Source organism: Phasianus colchicus, chromosome 16 (genome assembly GCF_987193195.1).
Source record: "Phasianus colchicus chromosome 16, bPhaCol1.hap1.1, whole genome shotgun sequence".
NCBI lineage: Eukaryota > Metazoa > Chordata > Aves > Galliformes > Phasianidae > Phasianus > Phasianus colchicus.
The window spans coordinates 12,452,596-12,472,182 of NC_143451.1; the positions used below are offsets into that span (position 1 = coordinate 12,452,596).

The 19,587-nt window shown below is 57.2% G+C and overlaps 1 protein-coding gene across 4 annotated transcripts; it reads left to right on the forward strand.

Moving 5' to 3' along the window:
- The first annotated feature begins 2 nt into the window (after positions 1-2).
- RADIL (Rap associating with DIL domain) lies at positions 3-19,470 on the forward strand. 4 transcript variants are annotated; one of them, XM_090151220.1, is made up of 16 exons: positions 3-113; positions 4,113-4,207; positions 5,935-6,487; positions 9,809-10,071; positions 11,018-11,677; positions 11,794-11,831; positions 12,460-12,620; positions 12,924-13,036; positions 13,459-13,696; positions 14,584-14,756; positions 14,835-14,985; positions 15,241-15,431; positions 15,735-16,116; positions 16,390-16,529; positions 16,861-17,003; positions 17,216-19,470. In XM_090151220.1, exons 2-16 carry the CDS (start codon positions 4,172-4,174, stop codon positions 17,319-17,321), a joined length of 3,348 nt encoding a protein of 1,115 aa, XP_090007346.1. In that variant the 5' UTR covers positions 3-113; positions 4,113-4,171; the 3' UTR covers positions 17,322-19,470. The 4 variants fall into 4 exon arrangements, with proteins under 4 accessions (XP_090007346.1, XP_031462475.2, XP_090007348.1 ...); XM_031606615.2 differs by having other exon boundaries at positions 16,864-17,003; XM_090151222.1 differs by lacking the exons at positions 3-113; positions 4,113-4,207; positions 5,935-6,487 and adding an exon at positions 6,944-9,593.
- The last annotated feature ends 117 nt before the right edge of the window (positions 19,471-19,587 follow it).

Below are 19,587 nucleotides of genomic sequence, written 5' to 3' on the forward strand. Positions count from 1 at the left end.
CAGCGGAGGCCGCGGGGTGGCGCCGCGGGGCCGCTCCGCTCCGTTCCGCTCCGCTCCGCCCCGGCCCCGCACGCACCGCTCCGCTCCGCACCGCACCGCCGGGGCTGCGCCGGGTGAGTACCTTCCGAGGGGGGCAGAGGGACGGCGGGGCGCCTTGCTTCTTTACGATCGTTATTTGTCATTTATTTCATCGGTGCTTTTGAAGTGGGGGGTTTAGCATCGCCGGGACATCCTACCCTCAGTCCCTCCGCGCAGATGCGGATCTCTCGCTTGTCCCCGCTGTTGTCTCCGGGATGGAGCCGCCGGGACCCCGTTGCGATAGGGCCGTTTGGATGCCGTCTTCGGGAGAGGAGGGCAGGCGAGAGTCTAGGCTTGCCTGGTTGCCACTGGAGACCAAACCTGCCCTGCAAGCCGCGCCGGGCACAGGAGGGCTGCACCATGGGACGCAGCACCTTGGCACCCTTATCCTAACGTGCACCCTATGGGACCCCTATGTCCTTCGAGCCCTCTGTCCCACTGCCTGCCTGGCTGGATCCGTCCTCTGCCCGCCACTTGGGTGCTTTGTCCCTTCACTGTGCCCTTTGGGATCCTGCCCCCGTTGGGGTTGTGCTCACTGGTGTTGCACACGCATTATTGTGCCTGCATGCAGCTGCTTGGCACCGTGGTGGCATCCCAAAGCCTTGGCAGATAGTCTGAGGACACTGCGCTTCGCAGCAGGCTGGAGAGGTTTCTTGCTGAGTTATAACTTTAGCACGGAAAACTCAGGGGAGGTTTCTACTTGCTGGGGAAGTGCTTATTTTCTCTGCTCTCCAGGATCAGTTAATTATCACTAGAAAAAAAAAATATATTGCTAAGGTCTCATAATTAGGCTGCCTGCTGCGACTCGGCTGCTTGGAAGGCAGTGGAAAGCAAGCTCTCTTTGTGAAATGTTTTTTGGATGTGTGTGTGAATAGAGCTGCACAGGCAGAAGGTGGTCACTGGGACTTGGTACCGGAGAGCTGGCGCACGTTGGCGGCTCAAAAGACCCTGCAAAAGGAGGATAAAAATAAAAAGGAAGGAAAAAAAGGGAGCTGCTACAAGGCTTCCTCCTGTAGGTCCCAAATCATTGTAATCTGGTTGTGAAGTTGTTGCTGCCTATAGGAATGGTTGGCTGTTTGCTGTCCCATTGGAGCAGCCCTGGGTTGGGCTCCGGGTGCCATCGTGGAGAGGTGCTGCTAATAATAACACCATAAGTTTACCCGCACTGATCCGGCTCAGGACAGCAGTGGGCTGGAGCTGACATTACCAGCCTGGCCCCAGATTAGACAGATAAAAACACACACAATAACGAGCCGTGCTGCAAAGCAGAGATTGGGTCCTGCTTTTTGGGGAGGGGGTGCAGGGGTTCTCCATGGAGGGTGTGGGCAGTGGCGCTGGGCTGCAGGGAGGGGATCTGCAGAGGTTTGCAGCCAGGCTGAGTGTGCCAGCACCGGGCTGTTCTCATTTCCTCTGCTCTCTGAGTTCTAATTTGTTCCACATTGCAGTGCCGGGGCGGCCTCTCCCTCCCCACAGCATCCAGGCTGCAGCCATTCTCGCTGTGCTGAGGCTGTGAGTCTGCGTGGTTTCCATTAGAAAAAAAACCAAAAAAACATTAAAAAAAAAAAAGGGGGGGGGGAAATTTTTCAAACAGGGCTCTGTGCAGATAACCTTTCTGGGATGGTCACAGCTGGAACCTCGCTGGCCACCCGTGATGTGCACACGTGGGCAGTGCCGTGCAGAGCTGAGATGGGATGAGCCCTGGGGTTGTAATAGTGACCCAGTGCTGTAATGGCAATGGTGACCTGGTGGCTACAGATGGATGGGCCCAATCCCATCCTCCAGGCAGGAGGAGGGATCCAGTTTGGGCCTGGGCTGATTAAAGACCTCAGCATCAGGAAGACATTCCTGCCATCGACGTGGCGGGTGGAAAATAGAGCCTGATGAGCAGAAGTGGTTCCACCCCCTGACATGCAGAGGGCCAGCCCCCTTGTAGTATGGCTTTGTGAGGGGTTTGAGTTAGGTGAGGTGATACTCCTGCAAAAATCTGTGCTCTGTGGTATTAAAAAAGTCACTCCAGTCCGGTGTTTAGAGGTGGCATTATCCAGCATCAAGAAAGCCCATGTGAAATATACCTGATCTGTTTGGAAGGCTGTTATCAGAGCAGATCTCACTGCTGGGCACTGCTGCCTACCGCCCTGCCCCAAAGCATTTCGGTGCTTTGATCGCTTGTTTGGGAGGAGATAGAAATGATTTTTGGGAAACCTATGGCTCACACAGTGCTCATAGCTTGGACAAAGCTGGGCAAACAAAACGCATCCCAGCGACAGCAGGCTGCGAAAGGGAAATCTTTCTGCTCCCAAAAATAACAAGAGGAGCCTTGAGTGTTTTCCTGTCCCTGACGTGTTGGGGGTGAGCACAGCCTGTGTCCTGCAGGAGCTGCTGGGGCTGTGTGTGTGTCTGCCTTTCTGTGCTGGAGAACTGGGAGTTTTCGCATTAACGACAATTTTGCTCTGGAAAAACAAACAAAAGGGTCATCTGCTGTGTGAATATGTTGTATCTCATCATAGAAAGGCTTTGGTTGCCCCACGGTGTGGCACTGTCAGATCTGGATTTGGGCTGGCAGCAGCCAAAAGGAGCTCCTACACCTGGCTGGGAGAAGGATGCAGAAAGCACCCTACAGCTGGGGATGAGAGCAACCTCTGCTCTGCCCACTTCTCATCAATTCAGGGTGGATGGGGCTCAATTAAAGCATCCAAACACTCTTGCAGGGGAGAAAATAGGTGGTAGCCAACAGCTCGTTAATTGCACAAAGCAAAGCATGACAGGAATCAATGTCTGGCAGCCAAAGCCAGACACGCTGGAAAGAAGGCATAAATATTTAAGCAGCGGGAATGATTAATCACAGCAGCAAAGGAAGGTGGGGGGGGTGCCCAGGCCCTCTTGGTGTTGTGCATCCCAACCAGCACCTGGCAGAGGGCTCTTCCATAGCCCTGTTGGGTTGAATTGAGCCTACTCCCAGCTCCTGGCCAGGGGATTTAATGGGGTGGTGCTTTAGTCTTTAATTGCCATGGGCTCTTTTCTGCAGCTCTATCTCATGCCCTGCTGTCTACTTCCTATAACGCCATGAAATCACACTGCAGGTGCAGCTTCTCCCCGCATGTTTGGTTCCTGCTGGTCCCACTCCTGTGTATCTGCACTGAGGACAGTGAGGGGATGCTGCGTGGTGGCACTCCTCAATCTTCGGCAAAATACACCCAGATCCTGGGCCAAGGTCCAGGAGAAATAAATCCTGATGGGCATATGATTGGGCTCTGGTTGCAGGACCCATTGTGTACCCACAGGTGTCTCCAGGGATGCATGGGCTTGAGGAAAGCAGTTGAGATCAGCAGCAAGCCTGTAACCTCCATTTCCTCTTCACTATCCCTTTCGGATCTCATTTTTCCTCCTTTCACTATTCTCTTCCTGCCCTCTTTGCTGTCCATGCCTGGGATCCCTCCAGCACTCCTCCTGCTGAGATGGATCCTGAGCTTGGCACTGGGCTGGGATATCCCACCCATGGGTGATGGGTATCTGCCACACTGTGGATGCTGCATCCTTCCTGCATGGGTCCAGCAGCCCTCACCTGCACAGCCCCACTGCTGTGCACAAAGGATTTCTGCAGGGTGGGGACTCCCAGGGCCAGGAGAGCCCGGAATGCTGCAGATGGGGAAACTGAGGCACCAGTGAGTGCCACGGCTGCAGGACGAGCCTGGGAGGCTGCTGCACCTCTGGTCACCCCTCTCACTCCAGGGACATCCCAGTGCCATTGGGACTTCACAACCTTCTGGCCCCAAAAGCCTTGCTGGGTCTGGGGGGGCAGCTCCTGCTTCCCCTTTCCAACTGGGGAAACTAAGCAGGGACAAGGCTGGAGCTGCAGCTCCTTGGTGTCAGGGGCTTCCTTTGAAGGAAGGAGGAATAAAACTGTTGGGGCTCCATATGGGTCAGCAGTGCTGCACATCACTGGTGGTGCATGGCATCTCTGAGCCCCCAAAGCAGGAGAGGGCACTGCGGTGGCTCTGAGCAGCCCATGACCTCTCCTCCTCTTCCTCCTACAGACAGATGTGTGCTGGGACCATGTGTGCTGGGGGGACGCCCACGCTGAGGAGGAGGACGGATGGAAGGACAGCGAACCTGTGAGAAGCATGGCAAGGTAAGGGCAGCAGGAGGAGCAGGACCACTGGGATGTCTGCCTGGTGGACGGACCATGTGAATGCTAAAGGTGTCACGGCACTGCAGAATGAGCACAGAATGAACTGGCGTGGGTGTGATGTTCCACGAGAGCAGGGAGATGTGCAGCCACCCCAGCCTGGGGTTGTGCAGGTGGGCTGGTCCTGATGGGCTCAACTCACTGCTGCTCCAGGTGCTGAGCAGATGAGCAACCGAAGGTTTTGTCTCAGTCTGGGCTTTGTGTTTTTCCAAGCACTCGCTCTGTGAAAAGCCTCTGCCCCTGCTCTCTGCAGGTGCTGTGTCTGATAGAAAGAGCAGGAAAATAGCGGTGCTATAAATACCGAATGGAAAGAGGCAGCAACCTGCCTGCCATGTGGGCATGGAGGAGTGACCTCACGGCAGCAGATGTTGCAAGGTTTCCCTCTGTGCTGTGGGTAGTGCAGAGCAGAGGAGATTAAATCTGCCCACCTGACCCAGTGGCTCAGTGGCAAAGATTTATCTCCTGCATCCTTGCTCACAGCAGTTCCTGCATGCAGCAGTCGGGGTTTTGGGGGTACCCTGTCCTGCTCCAAGGTGGGATCTGCCCTAGCACCCCAGGGTTGTCACACACTGACACAAAGGGGAAGCCCAGCAGGAGCAGCCCCTGATACAAAGGAGCTGCAGCTCCAGCCTTGTCCCTGCTTAGTTTCCCCAGTTGGAAAGGGGGAGCAGGAGCTGCCCCCCCAGACCCAGCAAGGCTTTTGGGGCCAGAAGGTTGTGAAGTCCCAATGGCACTGGGATGTCCCTGGGGTGAGAGGGGTGACCAGAGGTGCAGCAGCCTCCCAGGCTCGTCCTGCAGCCGTGGCACTCACTGGTGCCTCAGTTTCCCCATCTGCAGCATTCCGGGCTCTCCTGGCCCTGGGAGTCCCCACCCTGCAGAAATCCGTTGTGCACAGCAGTGAGGCTGTTCCCAGTGGGAAGGTGACCTCTTCCATTAGCAGCAGGGATGCTTTTTCTTCCCGAATTAGATGGCAGCGTGGAGGCTGTCCAGGGTTGGCATCCCTGCTGACAGTGCTGGAGCTGCACTGAGCTGGGTCCTGCTGAGCACACACAGCCACCCACATCCCCAGCCACGTGCTTTTTCCAGTGGAGATGGACAACAAACACACATTTCAGGCACTGTGCTTGGTGATGCTGCCGTGTGCTTTAACGTCCTCTGCAAACCAGCAGCAGGATTTGCCAGAGCAAGGACGTTTATGGAAAGGCCAATTAGAGCCTGTTTTTACCCTGAGCCTCACAGTAAGCAGAAACATTTAGCAGCGACCTCAGAGTAATTCAATTTGCACTTGAGCTTTCTGTTTCACCTCTAAAAAATGGGATTGCTCCACAAACTCGTTAGAGAAAGTGGCTCCGAAGTGCTGGCTCCCACCCAGGCTGGGCTCTGCAGGTCCCACTTTGCTGCTGGGCTCTGCTCTCCTCCCAGTGCAGATGTGTGCGTGCTTAGGCAGGAGGGACCTCACTATGCACACAGCAGAAATTAACCTCCCCGGGACAAATCCATGCTGCAGTGTCTGTGTGGTGCAGAGGAACTGACTGCTGGGCTGCACCTGGGGAACCTCCATCCCGTGCTGCTGCCTCTGGAAGCCGCAGCATCACCTCCATGGCTCATCCCCATCCCTTGGCGGGTGGCTGCCACGCTCACCCCTGATCTCTCCCTGTCCCTATTCCCAGCTGCTGCCCGTGACGACGTCCCACGCGATGTTCTATGGGTCCTCCTCCACCATGACTCCGCCATCCAAGAGCCGGCTGAAGCGCCAGAGCCGCCTCTTCTCCCAGGTGCTCTACAGGACGCTCAGCTACAAGGACCGCAGCTCCAACTCCGCCTTCCCAGATGGGGATGACCCAGCTGAGCTTTCCACTCAACTTTCGGCTCCTGGCATCCTGAAGATTTTTGGAGGCAACATCTGTGTGGGCACCAACTACAAGAGCGTTCTGGCCACGGGCAGCTCGGGGGCACTGGAGCTGGTGAAGGAGGCTCTGGAGCGCTACGGGCTGAGCCAGCTGAATGCTGGGCAGTACGCACTGTGCGACGTCATCGGGAGGTTCGAGGGACCTGAGAAGAGGTGGCAGACTGAGGGGCTGAGGGTTCTCGGGGACCATGAGAAGCCACTGCTCATCCAGGACCTGTGGAAGCCCCGGGAGGGATTCTCAAGGCGGCTGGAGCTGCGGCGGCGGGCGGAGGTGGAGGAGATGGCAGCCAGGGATGTGGATACCACTACTGCAGGTCAGGGGCTGCGGCTTGGGGGTGTTTGTGTTGGGGTGGTGGTGGGGACAGGAGATGTATTTTGGTTGTGGTGCTCTTAGGTTCCGTCAGCGCTTGGTGCTCCATGGGGAATTTGGGATCCCAGCTGGATGCCCACTTGTGGCATAGAATCATTAAGGCTGGAAAAGAGCTTCAAGATCACCAATCCCAACCCATCCCAGCATGACACCAAATCACATCCCTCAGTGCCACAACTCTGTGCTTCTGGAACACTTCCAGGGACAGTGATCCCAGTGACCCCACCACTCCCCAGGCAGCAGTGCCAGTGCCCGACTGCTCTTTGGGAGAAGAAATTTTTCCCTATTATCCAACCTGAGCATCCCCTGGCACAACTTGAGGCCATTGTTCGTCATCCTTTCAGGTGCAAGGAGCTGCTGCAGTGCACCTGGGGGTCAGGGATGAGGCATAGAGGTGGGTGCCCCTCTCCCTCTCCAGTGGAGATCAGGGCAATGCTAAGTGCTTTGCAATGGCGCTGGCTCTAAAGAAAGAAAAAACAGTTTTTAAATAGAAAACAGGGCAAGATCTAAGTGCTAAACTCACAGTCAGATGTGGCTGCATGTGGTGGGAGAGCTGTGCCACGGCTCTTCAGAGGCTGCCGGCATGAGCCTGAAGTGACATCAGCTCCAGGTGACACCAACCATTGTCCCCAGCTGGGACAGGGCCAGCAGCACTCACACCTCAACCTGGGCACTGTGAGGAGGGCACTGCCCTAATTTCTCACGTTTTTATTTTTTTAAAACCTTTTCTGCAGCTGGCCAGGCTTTTCTGAGACGAAGACCCCCAGCCACAATTATTCATGCTATCTGCTTGACAGATGTACTGCTAAAACCTCACTTCTGCTGCTGTCTCATTCAGCTGGACCTATTCCCAACCTCCCCACCCTGTGCTGGTGGTGCTGCCCCAAGGACACAAAGCATCTGCTCCCCTCTCTTCAGCAGCACCTCAAAGAGAAATGCAGCTCCTGGTGTGGTGGGGACCGTGAGTGCTACCAGCAGGGTCACCCTGCCACCACTCTTATGTCCTCTTGCCACAAGCTGAGCATCAGCTGTGTGCCTGGGGCAGCAGGGCACTGGCATGGAAAATGTGGCTTCTGTGCACAACTAAAAGGAGATGGGGCTGGAGGCTGCCTGGGAGGAAAGTGGAGTGGGGCTGAGTGGGAGCCACAGGGAAATACCTGTATGGAACTGCCCCCATGCAGGGCATCACAATGGGGCACTGCTGCTGAGCCAGGGGAAATGCCCCACAACAACTGGTGACCTGTTAGCAAATGGCTTAAGAGTTTTATCTGCTCGGTTACCCATTATCCTAATTAGTTTATTAGCTGCTTCCCAGGGGGGAGGGAGGTGTGCGCTCCTGGCTCTGCTCCTCAGTAGTGCAGGTGGAGCAGCTCTGTGGGAAATGAGGCTTCACTCAGCCCTGCTCCTTTCGGGGAGCGATGTGGGGCAGAGCACCACAAAATAGGGATGTATTCAGCTCCTCACAGGCACCCCATTGCATGCTGTCCCCTGTGCTGGTTGGGCTTCCCTTTGAAGCTGCAGACCAAACCACGTGCACGTTGTGCAAGCCACAGGAATGTAACCTCTTTCCCTCCAGCATGCTCTGTTGGGTACCACTGAGGCACGCCTTGGCACAGCTGCAGCCAGGGAGTGTTCCTTCCCTACAGGGGCTGCTCAGCAATTCACATCAGAAAGGGCGTTTGCCCCAAATTAGAAACAAACCTTTCCTGCGTCCCTTGCAGTTATTTATGAGCTGATTCGTTTCCCAACCAGGAGCAGGGCACCTCTTCCCCGAGCTGAAAAAGAGGCAGAGCCCACGCAGCAAACCCAGAGGTTTACCCCAGGATGTGGGGTGGGTTTGGGGACAGCAGCCCCTGTTGGGTGGGATCACCTGCAGCCACAAGGCAGGAGATGGCACTGCTATAGAGCTGGAGGCATACCTTGGCTAATGGATGGGCTTTGTTTCATTCAGGAAAAGAACTGTTTATATTTCCAGCACAGCTCTGGGTTTGGGGGGAGTCAGTGACGGAGGCTCTGTGGGCAGTGAAAACACAGCTTTTTCCTCCGTGGGTTTCCTATGCAAAGCAAACACAGTACTGACTGCCCTCAGATGAGGGACCAGTGATGGCAGGGGGACCCCAAGCCCCCCGGGATGAGGAGCTGCACCAGAGTTGCCCCACATCCCTGTTTGGGGCCAGGCAGTGGGGTGACATGGGGGCATCCTCAGAGCTCTGCTCCCACACTCGTGGCATCCCTGCATTTCACATCTGCAGTGCAGTGTGATGGACCCCACTGCCTTTTAAAGGGGGGCATGGGGGGGTCTGTCCCCCTCTTGGCAGTGGTTGTGGGCCATGCTGTGCCCTAATCCCACAGCATGCCAACACCGGGTGCTATTTTCTCCTCCCCCCCCCTCCCCCCCATCGCTATCATTTTCCCACCAAAGGAGTGCTGTATTTAAAACAAACAAACAGAAATGTATTTCGGTGCCGGCAGCCCATTCCTCACCAAATAAGGCAGACGACAGGTTTGTTTTTGGGCTCTGGCTTATGTGTGTCCCTTTAAGCAGCCCCAGGCTCTGTGCATTGCCACCCCCAAATCCCTCTGGCTGTCCCCAAGCCCTCCATTCTGCCATTCTGTAATGCAGAGGTACGAGCACCGACTCTACAACTTCATCCTATCGCTGCTGCAGAGCCAGAGCCCGGCTGCCAGCACGGGGGGATCCCATAGGAACCCCCCATGGGTCTGGGGACGCTGCTGCCTTAGGGCTCTCTGCTCATTCGCTCCAAATCCCATTCGTCTTGCAGCCAGCGCTGCTCGGAGGAAGGTGCTGAGCGCTGGGTCCTGCGGCGGCTCTGCGGCTCGCAGCTCCCTGCCCGCTTCCCCGGGGGCTGGGGGGCCTCTCAGCCCCGCTCGCTGCCAGCAGGCAGCATCCAGGCTCTTATTTTTCCGTGTTTTTTTTCTTTTTTCTCCCCCCACCCCTCTAAAAAATTCAGCTTGTTTTCTCTCCAGCCCCGCTTTCCTCCGGCAGCGCAGGGGATGCTGTGGATGCGGAGCTCCCCGGCTGCCCCGCGGTCAGTGGGGACATGGGTGAGGGGGGAAGGGGCGGGCTGCGGGTCCCTCTTTTTGGTATCGAGGGGGCACAAAACTCCCCTCTCTTGGGGGACATCGCCCCGGGGGATGGGGGTTCGCTCCGACGCCGCCTCCGGTGCCATCCCCACCGCGGCGGGGTGCGGGATGCTGCCGGTCCAGCATTGGAGCTGAGCGCAGCGCATCTCTCCCCCCGCAGGCATCAACGCCCAAGCGAGGAAGCTGCAGCGGCACCGGGCGCGGGGGGCCATGCGGGTGCTGGCGGGCGCTAAGCGGCTCGGCACCCCCCCGGCCCTGCGGCGCAGCCTCAGCGAGAGCAGCCTGGGCCGCCCCCGGGACGAGGAGCTCCGGCGGCACTGCCCCGCGCTGCGCGGCCCCGAGGAGCGGAGCGGGAGCAGCATGCGGTATTCCCTCTACCACTCCCCGCACCTCCTGCTCCTGCAGGGCTACAGCCAGCAGCATGTAAGCACCGCGCAGCTCTCGCCGCCCCGCAAACCTTTCCTTTTTTTTTTTTTTTTTTTTTTTTTGTGTGTGTGTGTGTTGTTGATGCTCCTAAAGCCTACGGGGATGGGGAGCTTTGTGCATGGCCGGTGTTTCCTGGGGACGGGTGGTGTTGGGGTGAAAGAGCATCCTTAGGAAAATGAGTTTGTGTGGGGTTGGGGTGTGCAATCTGTCCTGCCCGGCTGCGGTGCAGGCTGGGGATGTGGCTGCGGGGCTGGAGGAGAGACGCCTCAGAAAAGCCCCACAGCAGCGTCCCTGCCCCGGTGTGGTGCAGAGCCGGTTCTGCACGATGGTGCCGAGCGCTGCCCCGTCCCCGTCTGGCTGCCTCGTTAGCGGTAAATGAGAGGTGGTACGAGACAGCGCGTCTGGGAGCCTCCTCTCCCCTGCCCAGCAGGCACTGGGAGAACTGGAAAGGACTGGGACGGCTCTTTTGGTTAATGGTTGCTTTGTCCAGGTGGAATATCTGGCTAATCAAGCTCCGTCCCAATGTGACACCAGCACTGCAGCTCTCCTCTGTCTGTGCTAATGCAGCTGGGGAAACTGGTGTGCAGTGCTGCAGGTGTGCAGGCAGACAGGGGCAGCCCCCCCAGCCTGCTTGGTGGGCACCACTCAGCCCACAGCTGCAGCTGGGAGGAGGGCTCCTTTTGCCCAGAGCAGCCCCATCTGTTACATGCCCGGAGTTATGGTGCCCATTTGTTGGGCTCGCTGCTCTGCCCCTTTGCACATCTGGGTGCAGGAGCAGCAGGGTGCACACGGGTTCTGGCTGCTCTGCCCACGCTTTTTGTGCTGCATGAGCTCCCCATCTGTGCAAGGAAAACACGAAGAGAGAACTGTGGTTCTGCTGAGGCCATGTGTGAGGGTGGCAGCGGGCTGTAGACCCCACTGATTCTGCATGCCCCCCTCACAGGACAGCCTGGTGTACCTGCTGAACCGCGAGCAGCACACGGTGGGCCAGAGGACGCAGGCGAGCAAACCCAGCATCAGCCTTTCGGCGCCGGACATCCTACCCCTGCACTGCACCATCAGGAGGCTGCGAGCATCGTGGCACCGCTCGGAGGAGAAGTTGGTTCTGGAGCCCATCGCCGGTGCCAGCGTCTCCGTTAACTTCTCTGCGGTGACCCAGACGGTTGTGCTGCGGCACGGGGACCTGCTGTCCCTCGGGCTCTATTACCTACTGCTCTACAAGGACCCCATGAAGGCACAACCGCTGCCAGCACAGACCCTGCTGAGGCTGCGGGCCCTGCACCCCGATGGCCCCTCTGTATGTGGGACGTGCGGCAGCCTGCTGAAAGAGCAGGGGGGGCCCAATGCCAACCGACAGAGCCCTGAGCCCAGCGATGGTCCCAGGGTTCCCCGCAGGAGGCTGCAGCTGGAGTTTGAGCCAGAGGCTGAGGATGTGCTGCTGCGGCGCATCATGACGCTGATTGAGCCGGGGGGGGATGACCACAAGCTGACGCCTGCCTTTCTGCTGTGCCTCTGCATCCAGCACTCGGCCACCAGCTTCCAGCCTGGGGACTTCGGGCAGCTGCTGCTCAAAGCGGCCAAAATGATCCAGAGGACAGTGTGGGTCAGTTGGCACTGGGGGGTGGGGACAGTGGGGATCCCCTCCGCTCCCACCCTGGTTTTCATGTGCAGCAATGCCTGCAGTCACCATCTGTGCTCTCTCCTTCTCTCCCTGCCCAGGAGCGCACACGGGAGCTGGCTGAGAAGCAATCCCAGCAGTAAGTGCCACCCTCCTTTCTTTGCCCCAAAACTGGGGGAATTCAGCCCAATTCTCCCTCCCACCCAGCTGTGCCCACCCAGTCTGCCAGCACAGATGCACATGGCATTTCCCTGCTAAATCCCATAAATCTGTATCTATCCTCGTTTTGTCACTGTCCCCACTGCCAGTCCCAAATTCCAGGCTCCAAAGCAGCATCTGGAGAAACCATCAGTGCTTGTGCTGAAGTCTCCTTTAGGGCAACCTCCCAGCCCTTCGCTACAGCAGGAAAAAGTGCTTCAGCCATTGAGAAACCTCCCAGCTGCTTTCTATTTGTTTTGCTTTATTTTGGAACGGTTCAGTGCTGTGCAGGCTGAGTTTAACTACCAGACCTGGCAGCAACAGCAGCATAAATTTGTTGGAGAGATCTGCTCTGCAGCAATTCCTGCAGTTGGGTTGAATCAATCATTGGGGTCCCCCATAGAAGTGGTACCAACAAAACCTATCCCACAGCTTGCTGCTTGCACAGGGCTTTCCTAAAGCTCAGCAGTGGGATGCAAAAGCTCTCTGCTGCTTTTTGGGTTGGTTTCACCCCAAATCCCTCAGTGATGAGCAGTGATGCTGCAATGCCTGCTCTGTCCCCCCCCCAGCCAGGACCCTGCTGCCCTGTCCTGTTTCACCATTGCGGACCTGCTGCCAGACCTGCAGCACATCCTCTTCTGGATGTCCAACGCCATTGAGGTGCTCTACTTCGTCCAGCAGAAGTCCCCCACCTACATCCAGAGCATGGAGGAGGAGATGGATGTCAAAGGTAGTGCTTGGGGCTGCTGCTCACTCTGCGGCCCCTCGACCCTGCTCATCCCTGCCTGCATGTAGTGCTTGGTGCCCTTGAGATGAAAGGGAAAAAGGGGACAAAGGGAGGAAATCAGCTTCTAAGTCCAATTTCATCCTGTTTGGGGGTGTTTGGGGCTGATGTCAACCTGGGAGAGTCAGTAACCCCACCCTAGGGGAACATGGGGTGCGGTGACCTGCAGGGTCTGGGGCTGTATCTGTGGCTGCAGCCATCAGATGGCCCCACCAGGTTTGCTCCCTGATTTCTCCCTCCATTCCATAGGCTCCAAGGAGTCTCTGTTCTCCTCGACCATCACAGCCAGCGAGGAGGCGATGACGGTGCTGGAGGAGGTGATCATGTACACATTCCAGCAGTGTGTCTACTACATCTCCAAGGTACGCAGTGCCCAGGGGCACCGCCGCCTACCTGAGCATCCCCAGCAGTTCTGCAGGAGTTGTTCAGCTTCTGCAACACCGAGATGTTTTCCTTCGGGCTGAAGCGCCTCACTTTTGGGCGCAGCCCAGGAAAAGTATTGGATGACCGTGGTGTGCTTCCCTGCTTGGGAGGAGGTGTTGGGGAGAGCATAATGCTGCGATTCAGGGCGCGATGGAAAGCAGCCCCGGGGCTGGTGGGGAACAGAGCAGGCAGTGTGCGGCCGGAGAAAGGTGTCTGTGTGCAGGGATGCTCCATGCTCGCCTCTCCCTCACCCTCACCCCAGCAGGGATGGGTGTAAGGTGCTGCTCTCCTACCCAGGCTCCTGCACAAGTAAACAAACGAGCCGGGTCCTGTTCAGCTCAGCTCCTTCTGCTTCCTGCAGTGTCTGTACGTCTCGCTGCCGGCCCTGCTGGAGTGCAACCCCTTCCAGAATGAGAACCGTGAGGGCTGGCGGGCGGCCCCACCGCTGCCCGAGGAGCTGCGCCGCGTGGTGCTCATCTACCAGGCAGCCCTGGACCTGCTCCGGCAGTACGAGGTGCACCCTGAGATCACCTCCCAGATGTTTGCCTACCTCTTCTTCTTCTCCAACACGCTGCTCTTCAACCAGCTCCTGGATAAGGGTCAGTCCCTGTCCTCCTCTTGGTTCTCCCTCATTGGGCTGATGCTGGGAATAGACCTTTTGAGACCCCCCTGTCCTTCCTGGTGTCCCCTGGGGAGACGGGCTTTGAGCAGCTGGAGGTGGGCAGGTCCCACACTGGTATGGGGAAGCCAAGCACAAATCCGGCTGCTGAGCCCATGTCTTTTCTTTCCCAAGTGCTCCATCCCCAGCATCCTGCTTGTTTCACAGCTTTGGCTTTTGCAGTGCCTATTTGCTACCAGGCTCTTATTGAGCTGTTTCCAAGCAAGAGTTCCCCTGTACCCATAGCGCAGACACAGCTGCTCCCTCCAAGGTTCCCATTTCCAGGAGGGATTTAACCCCAACCCCAAATCCAAACACATCTCCAACCCCATCCTCATCCCCAACTTCTTCAACTCCAACCCCATTCTCATTCTCATACCCAAACCCACCTTCAACCCCATTCTCATCCTCATCCCCAAACCTAAACTCATAATCAACTCCAGCTGTATCTGCATCCCCATCTCCAAACACATCCTTAACCCCAACCCTATCCTCATTGTCAATCCCAACCTCATTCCCAGCCCCTTTCAGTCCGAAAGCAGTTTGCTCCACAGAGAGCTTCTCACTAATGAACCATTGCACCCTGCCTTGTAATTGAGGAGCAGGATGGTGCTCATTAGCCCTAATTAGCACAACAGCCCTGCCTCATGGCAGTCTCCTTGCCCCAGCCACTGTAACTGCCAGGCAAGGTCCTGCCACTGAGTCACAGCCACTGGGGACATTAACGTGGGGACAGAAGTGGGGATTTGTTCTGTAGGGCAGCCCTATTCTGGGCTCTCTGGCTGAACATGGGGGTTTCCATTGCCCAACCCATGCTGTGCCCCACAGGCTCCTCTCTTGGCTGCTTCCATTGGTCGCAGGGTGTGAAGCTGCGAGCCAGCGTGCGGCTGCTGCTGGAGTGGCTGCGTGGAGCCGGCTTTGAGCAGCTCTCCCAGCAGTTCTTTGCTAAACTGACCAGCGTGGCCAACCTGCTGGCCATGCCCGGCTCCCAACTGCTGCAGGTGAGGTGCTGGCTGTGTTGGGTTTGGGATGGGGGTGATGGGATGGTGTTCACCCCCCTGTGCTGTCTCTTTGCCCAGATGACGTGGCCATCCCTGAGAGCTGAGTTCCCAGCGCTGAGCCCTGCGCAGCTGCATCGGGTGCTGAGCCAATGCCAGGTGGCCATGGAGGTGGGCAACGTGGCAGCATGGCAGCCCTGGGATGAGGAGAGCACAGCTGCCTTCCAGCCTGGTGAGCCCCCAGCCCTGCATGCTGCTGTCACCCATAAGCTTTTATGGATCAACCTAATGGGCAGTGCCCTTCAAACCACAAGGGCCTTGTAGGTAACTGCGGTCATCAGGGGTAACCATAGTCGTATGGCACTGGGATGTGAAGGATGCAAGTGAGCTCAGTGCCCTGCATGCCCAAGTGATGCTGCTCGGAGGCACAGTGGGGCTGTGGGGCAGGATCTGCCTGCCCTGCCATCCCCCTGCCTCTGCCCTGCAGACTCAGTGCTGGAGTCATTCGACAACCACCCTCCCATCGTCCTGCCCAGCGCGGGCTTCAAGGTGGACCTGGAGGTGGAGACGTTGGATGACAACATCTACCGGCACCTCCTCTACATCCGCCACTTCCTCTGGAGCCTGCAGAGCAAGAGCCCCCAGGGCAGCGAGGGGCCGTGCTCAGCCCCCCCAAAGGTCAGGGAACATTTCTTTTCAGAAGGAGCAGTCAGGCGTTGGAACAGGGAGCGGTGGGGTCACCATCCTTGGAGGTGTTCCAGAACTGCGTGGATGTGGCACTCAGTTGGTTTGGTGTTGGTGGGGTTGGTCTTGGGGATCTCAGAGGTCTTTTCCCACCAGGAGTCTCCTCCTGTGCTGGGGGTGCTCACAGCCACCAGCAGCACGCAAACTGCTCAGGTTTCGATGGCAGGGTGATTTGGGGCACCTATGGGGTGACAGCTGCCTATTAGGTTCCCACAGAGCACTTTTCTCCTTTCTAAGAGTGAGCCACCAATCATGCCAGAAGTGCTGGAAGTGAGTCCAAGCCCAGTTATGACCCCGGGGAGCACTGTTCCCCCATCGGGCCGCTGCACCCCGGGGGGCTGCACCAACCTGGAGATGGATGAGCCCCCCCCGCTCAGCTCAACCACCAATGGATGCCCCCGGCAGCACACCGCCGGCGAGCAGCAGCTCCAGGAAAAGCTCCAGCAGCTGCAGTTAGGCAGAGGCTCCGCCCCCCCGGCCCCATCCTGCCTGCTTACACCCCCCACCACCCCCCTGAACTTCGACTCTGCCGGCCCGGAGTCCCCGCAGGGCACAACCAAAGGGCTGCAGGACCCGCGGAGGAACGGGATGAGCAGCACCAAAGGCGGCAGCCCCGAAGGTACGGAGGGCTGACACTGCCTGAAGGGGGTGCGGGAAGGGGGGGGACAGAGCCTGCACGGCCACATTGGGTGCACATTTCCAGCACACATGGCTCTTGTGGGGATTTTCAGTGCTTGGGCTCGGGGAGAGCACGTAGAGCATCTCACCGTGCTCCTGTCCCAGAAGGGAAGCAGCCCTAGGGAGAGCCCAGGTTGGCTTTGGTGGGAATTCCTCAGTAGAGCTGATGAGGGGCGGTGATGGAGCAGTAACGCGGTGGTCCCCCTGCTGGCAGGCTGCTCGCCGACCCCCTACGACTTCCCCACGCCGGAGTCCTCCAGCCGCAGCTCGGCCACCGACGACTTCTGCTACGTCTTCGTGGTGGAGCTGGAGAGGGGAGCGCTGGGGCTGGGGATGGGGCTGATCGACGGCTTGGTGAGTGCACAGCAATGGCTCTGCCAGGAGCTGTGGGGGCACGCGTGGCATGGAGCACTTAATTACCAAAGCTCATGGCTGTGCACGGAGCTAAGCAGCTTTGACTGGGGACAATGAAGCGCGGAGCGATCTCTTGCAGCTCTGCTGCGGGGTTACTGCCTGCTATGCCCAGCACAGCTGCCTGCAGCTGGAGGGAGCCAACGGGGGGAGGAAAATGACTCAAGTGAGGGATTTCCTCCATCCTTTGGTGTATGGCAAAGCCAAGCAAGGCAGCGGGGAGGGATCACAGGTTTCCCGTGTCCTCTCTGCTAGCTCACTGCCTCCTTCCCAGCAGCACACACCGCTGGGCTCCCCGGGCATTTACATCCGCACGCTGATTGAGGGCAGCCCCGCGGCTGTTGATGGCAGGCTGGCCATCGGGGACCGTATCCTGGCTGTCAACGGCACCAGTCTCATCGGGGCTGATTACCAAAGGTGGGTGACACCCCACTGCTGGGGCTGGGATGTCAGAGATGGGGAAAGCAGGTGCTTGGGAATGGGGAGAAAAATCATAGGAGCACATTTCAGAGCTGAAGATGAGCCCGGTGTGGCTGCTGCTGTCATCAGGGGGATGATGGAGGTGGATTTAGGACGTGGTCCCTGGTGCACAGATGCAGCACTCATCTCTCCCTGTTGTTGCTCTGCAGTGCTGTGGACCTCATCCGCTCTGGAGGGAAGAAGCTGAGGTTTCTGGTTGCCAAATCAGACATGGAAATAGCCAAAAAAATCGTCTCCAGCTCTGCATCCTCTTAACTCTCGTATGAGGTATGAGGGTCTGTCTGCAGGTGCAGCTCTGGTTAGGGCCGAGCTGACGGAGCCCAGGGTGCACGAGGGAGGGCCAGGACTGCACAGCTGCCCTCAATTTGCTTCCCAGCACCTTGCCCTGCGCTGCAGTAGATGGAAGGACATACCAAGGTGCTGCACGCTTCTCCCCAACAGCATAGAGCTCCTGATCCATTGTCTGGCCTCACCCTACAGCCTGCACCTTACAGCTGCACATACATCCCAGGAGCATCCCTGTTCCTTCAGCCCCTGGCAGAGAGCAGGAAGGCTGCAGGCAGCTCCTCATCCCCCCCAGCTGATGGCCCTGCATTGCCCTCCTTGCTCAGTCACAGGCGTTCAGGATGCCGTTCCAGTTCTCCTGTTACACTTTCACATTTGCAGGTCAGGTTTAAGACAGCACTGGGATATCAAGGTTGCAGAGCCAGGCCCTGACAGCAGCGGGGTGGGCTGGAAAAGAAGCAGGTGCAGGAGCCCAGCTCTGGGATGGTAAACACAGCACAAGCACCCAGAGCAGGATCCCAAGCAGGATGCCTTGCTGGGAACCTTGGTGCCATACCTGACATCAGGTGCCTTTCTGCTGCTCGGCTCCAATCTCACAGCCCTGCTGCGGGGGGACACAGCTTCAGCCAAGGACTGATGCCACCAGCAGTTCCCTGAGACAGAGCCCTGGAGAATAGGGCTCTCATCCGTGCACAGATTTATTGCCTGGCTCTGGCACTACAGAGCTGACCCAGCAGAGTGGGGCATTCTGGCACAGCCAGGTTCACTTTCCCCATGCAGGAGGTGTTGGCACCATGTCCTGTCCATTCCCTCCTCTTCAGGGCCATTGCAAGGCTGCCCTGTATCCCACCCAGCTCAGAGCATCTCACAAGTGCTGCTGCTGCTGAGCTACCAGGTGATGGGATGCAGCACAGGCTGGAAGAAAGTCAGGCTTCAGAGTCTCAGCAGCAGTTCTTTGACCTTCAGCCTGCAGCACGGTGTGGCAGGGCTGCACTGGCAGCTCCACCATGCGACTGCTTGGTCCCTGCATGCACAGCTTCTAAGTCTTCTGCGTGCTTTTAGCAACATTAAAGGGATAAACCCGACCTGATTTCCGCATATAGAGATATTGAGATCTTGTTTAGCTGAACCCTATTAAAACAGCCTGCCATGAAGCCCTGCATCAAGCCCTGAACTTACAGCAGCATGGTCTAAGCTCTGGCAGCAGCAAATCAGATATTACCATTGCATCTCACAACAACAGCTCTCTGAGGATTGTGATGCTAAAAAGGGGATGCTTAACAGGGTTGGCCTTAATTAAACCTCAGATATTTCACTGCTACAGTTTGTTTTCTGGGCTCAGTCTTGCAGTTGGCAGGAGAGAGATGTCAGAATAATGTGTGCAGGAGAAACACTTCACACACCGGATTTGAACGCCGCCTGGCCTGACTTCTCTAAGGCAAGATGGACAAAGGACCTTCACTGAGAGTTAGTGCCTTGCTTTTCTGCTAGGCCACAATCATACCAACCCGCCTCCAGCAGGGACTGGAAGCAGTGTGTTACTCAGCCACTGACTCAGCTCCACCAGGCGGGCGAGCAAAGGCTCAGGGTTCCTGGTGACACTCTGGTGATTCACTTGATTTGACTCAGGAGGTAAGCTGGTTCCTGAGCTCTGAAGAGCAGGAAAGGGGCTGCTCAGAGCCCCCGGGAAAACTGCATGCACTCCTTACTTCTCTCTGCCCAGGAACAAGGGCTTCATGGTGGCCTGGTGTACACTAGACTGAATTGGAGCTGCACTCTGGCCAATTCAGTCATACCAGAGCAAAATCCTTTGCTCTCTCTGGAGCCTGACTCTCTAAGCACACCTGGAGGCACTGTACAGCCCCAGAGCTTTATGTTACAGTGCAGTGAGGTATTGAAACAAATTGCAAACAAATCCTAGTATTTACTAGTGTGCATGAGGGCTTGCTTCTCCTGGGAGGAGTGGGATGTATTTACTTTTCTGTTTGTTAATACTGTACAGCTCAGATATGTATAATAAACTTCTTGTGCAGATAAAGAACACAGCATGGCACCTGCTTGACAGGGGACAGATGAGAAATGCTCTTGGTGTCAACAATAAACTGGATTGATAAATCTCTCTAAGCTCCTGTCTGGTAGATGTCCCTCATATCTCAATGTGTTTGCTGTGAAAGTAAGACAAGAGAGCAGTGAAGGCTCACAACAGATTTAATGGAGCCACTTCTGCTTTCTCTGC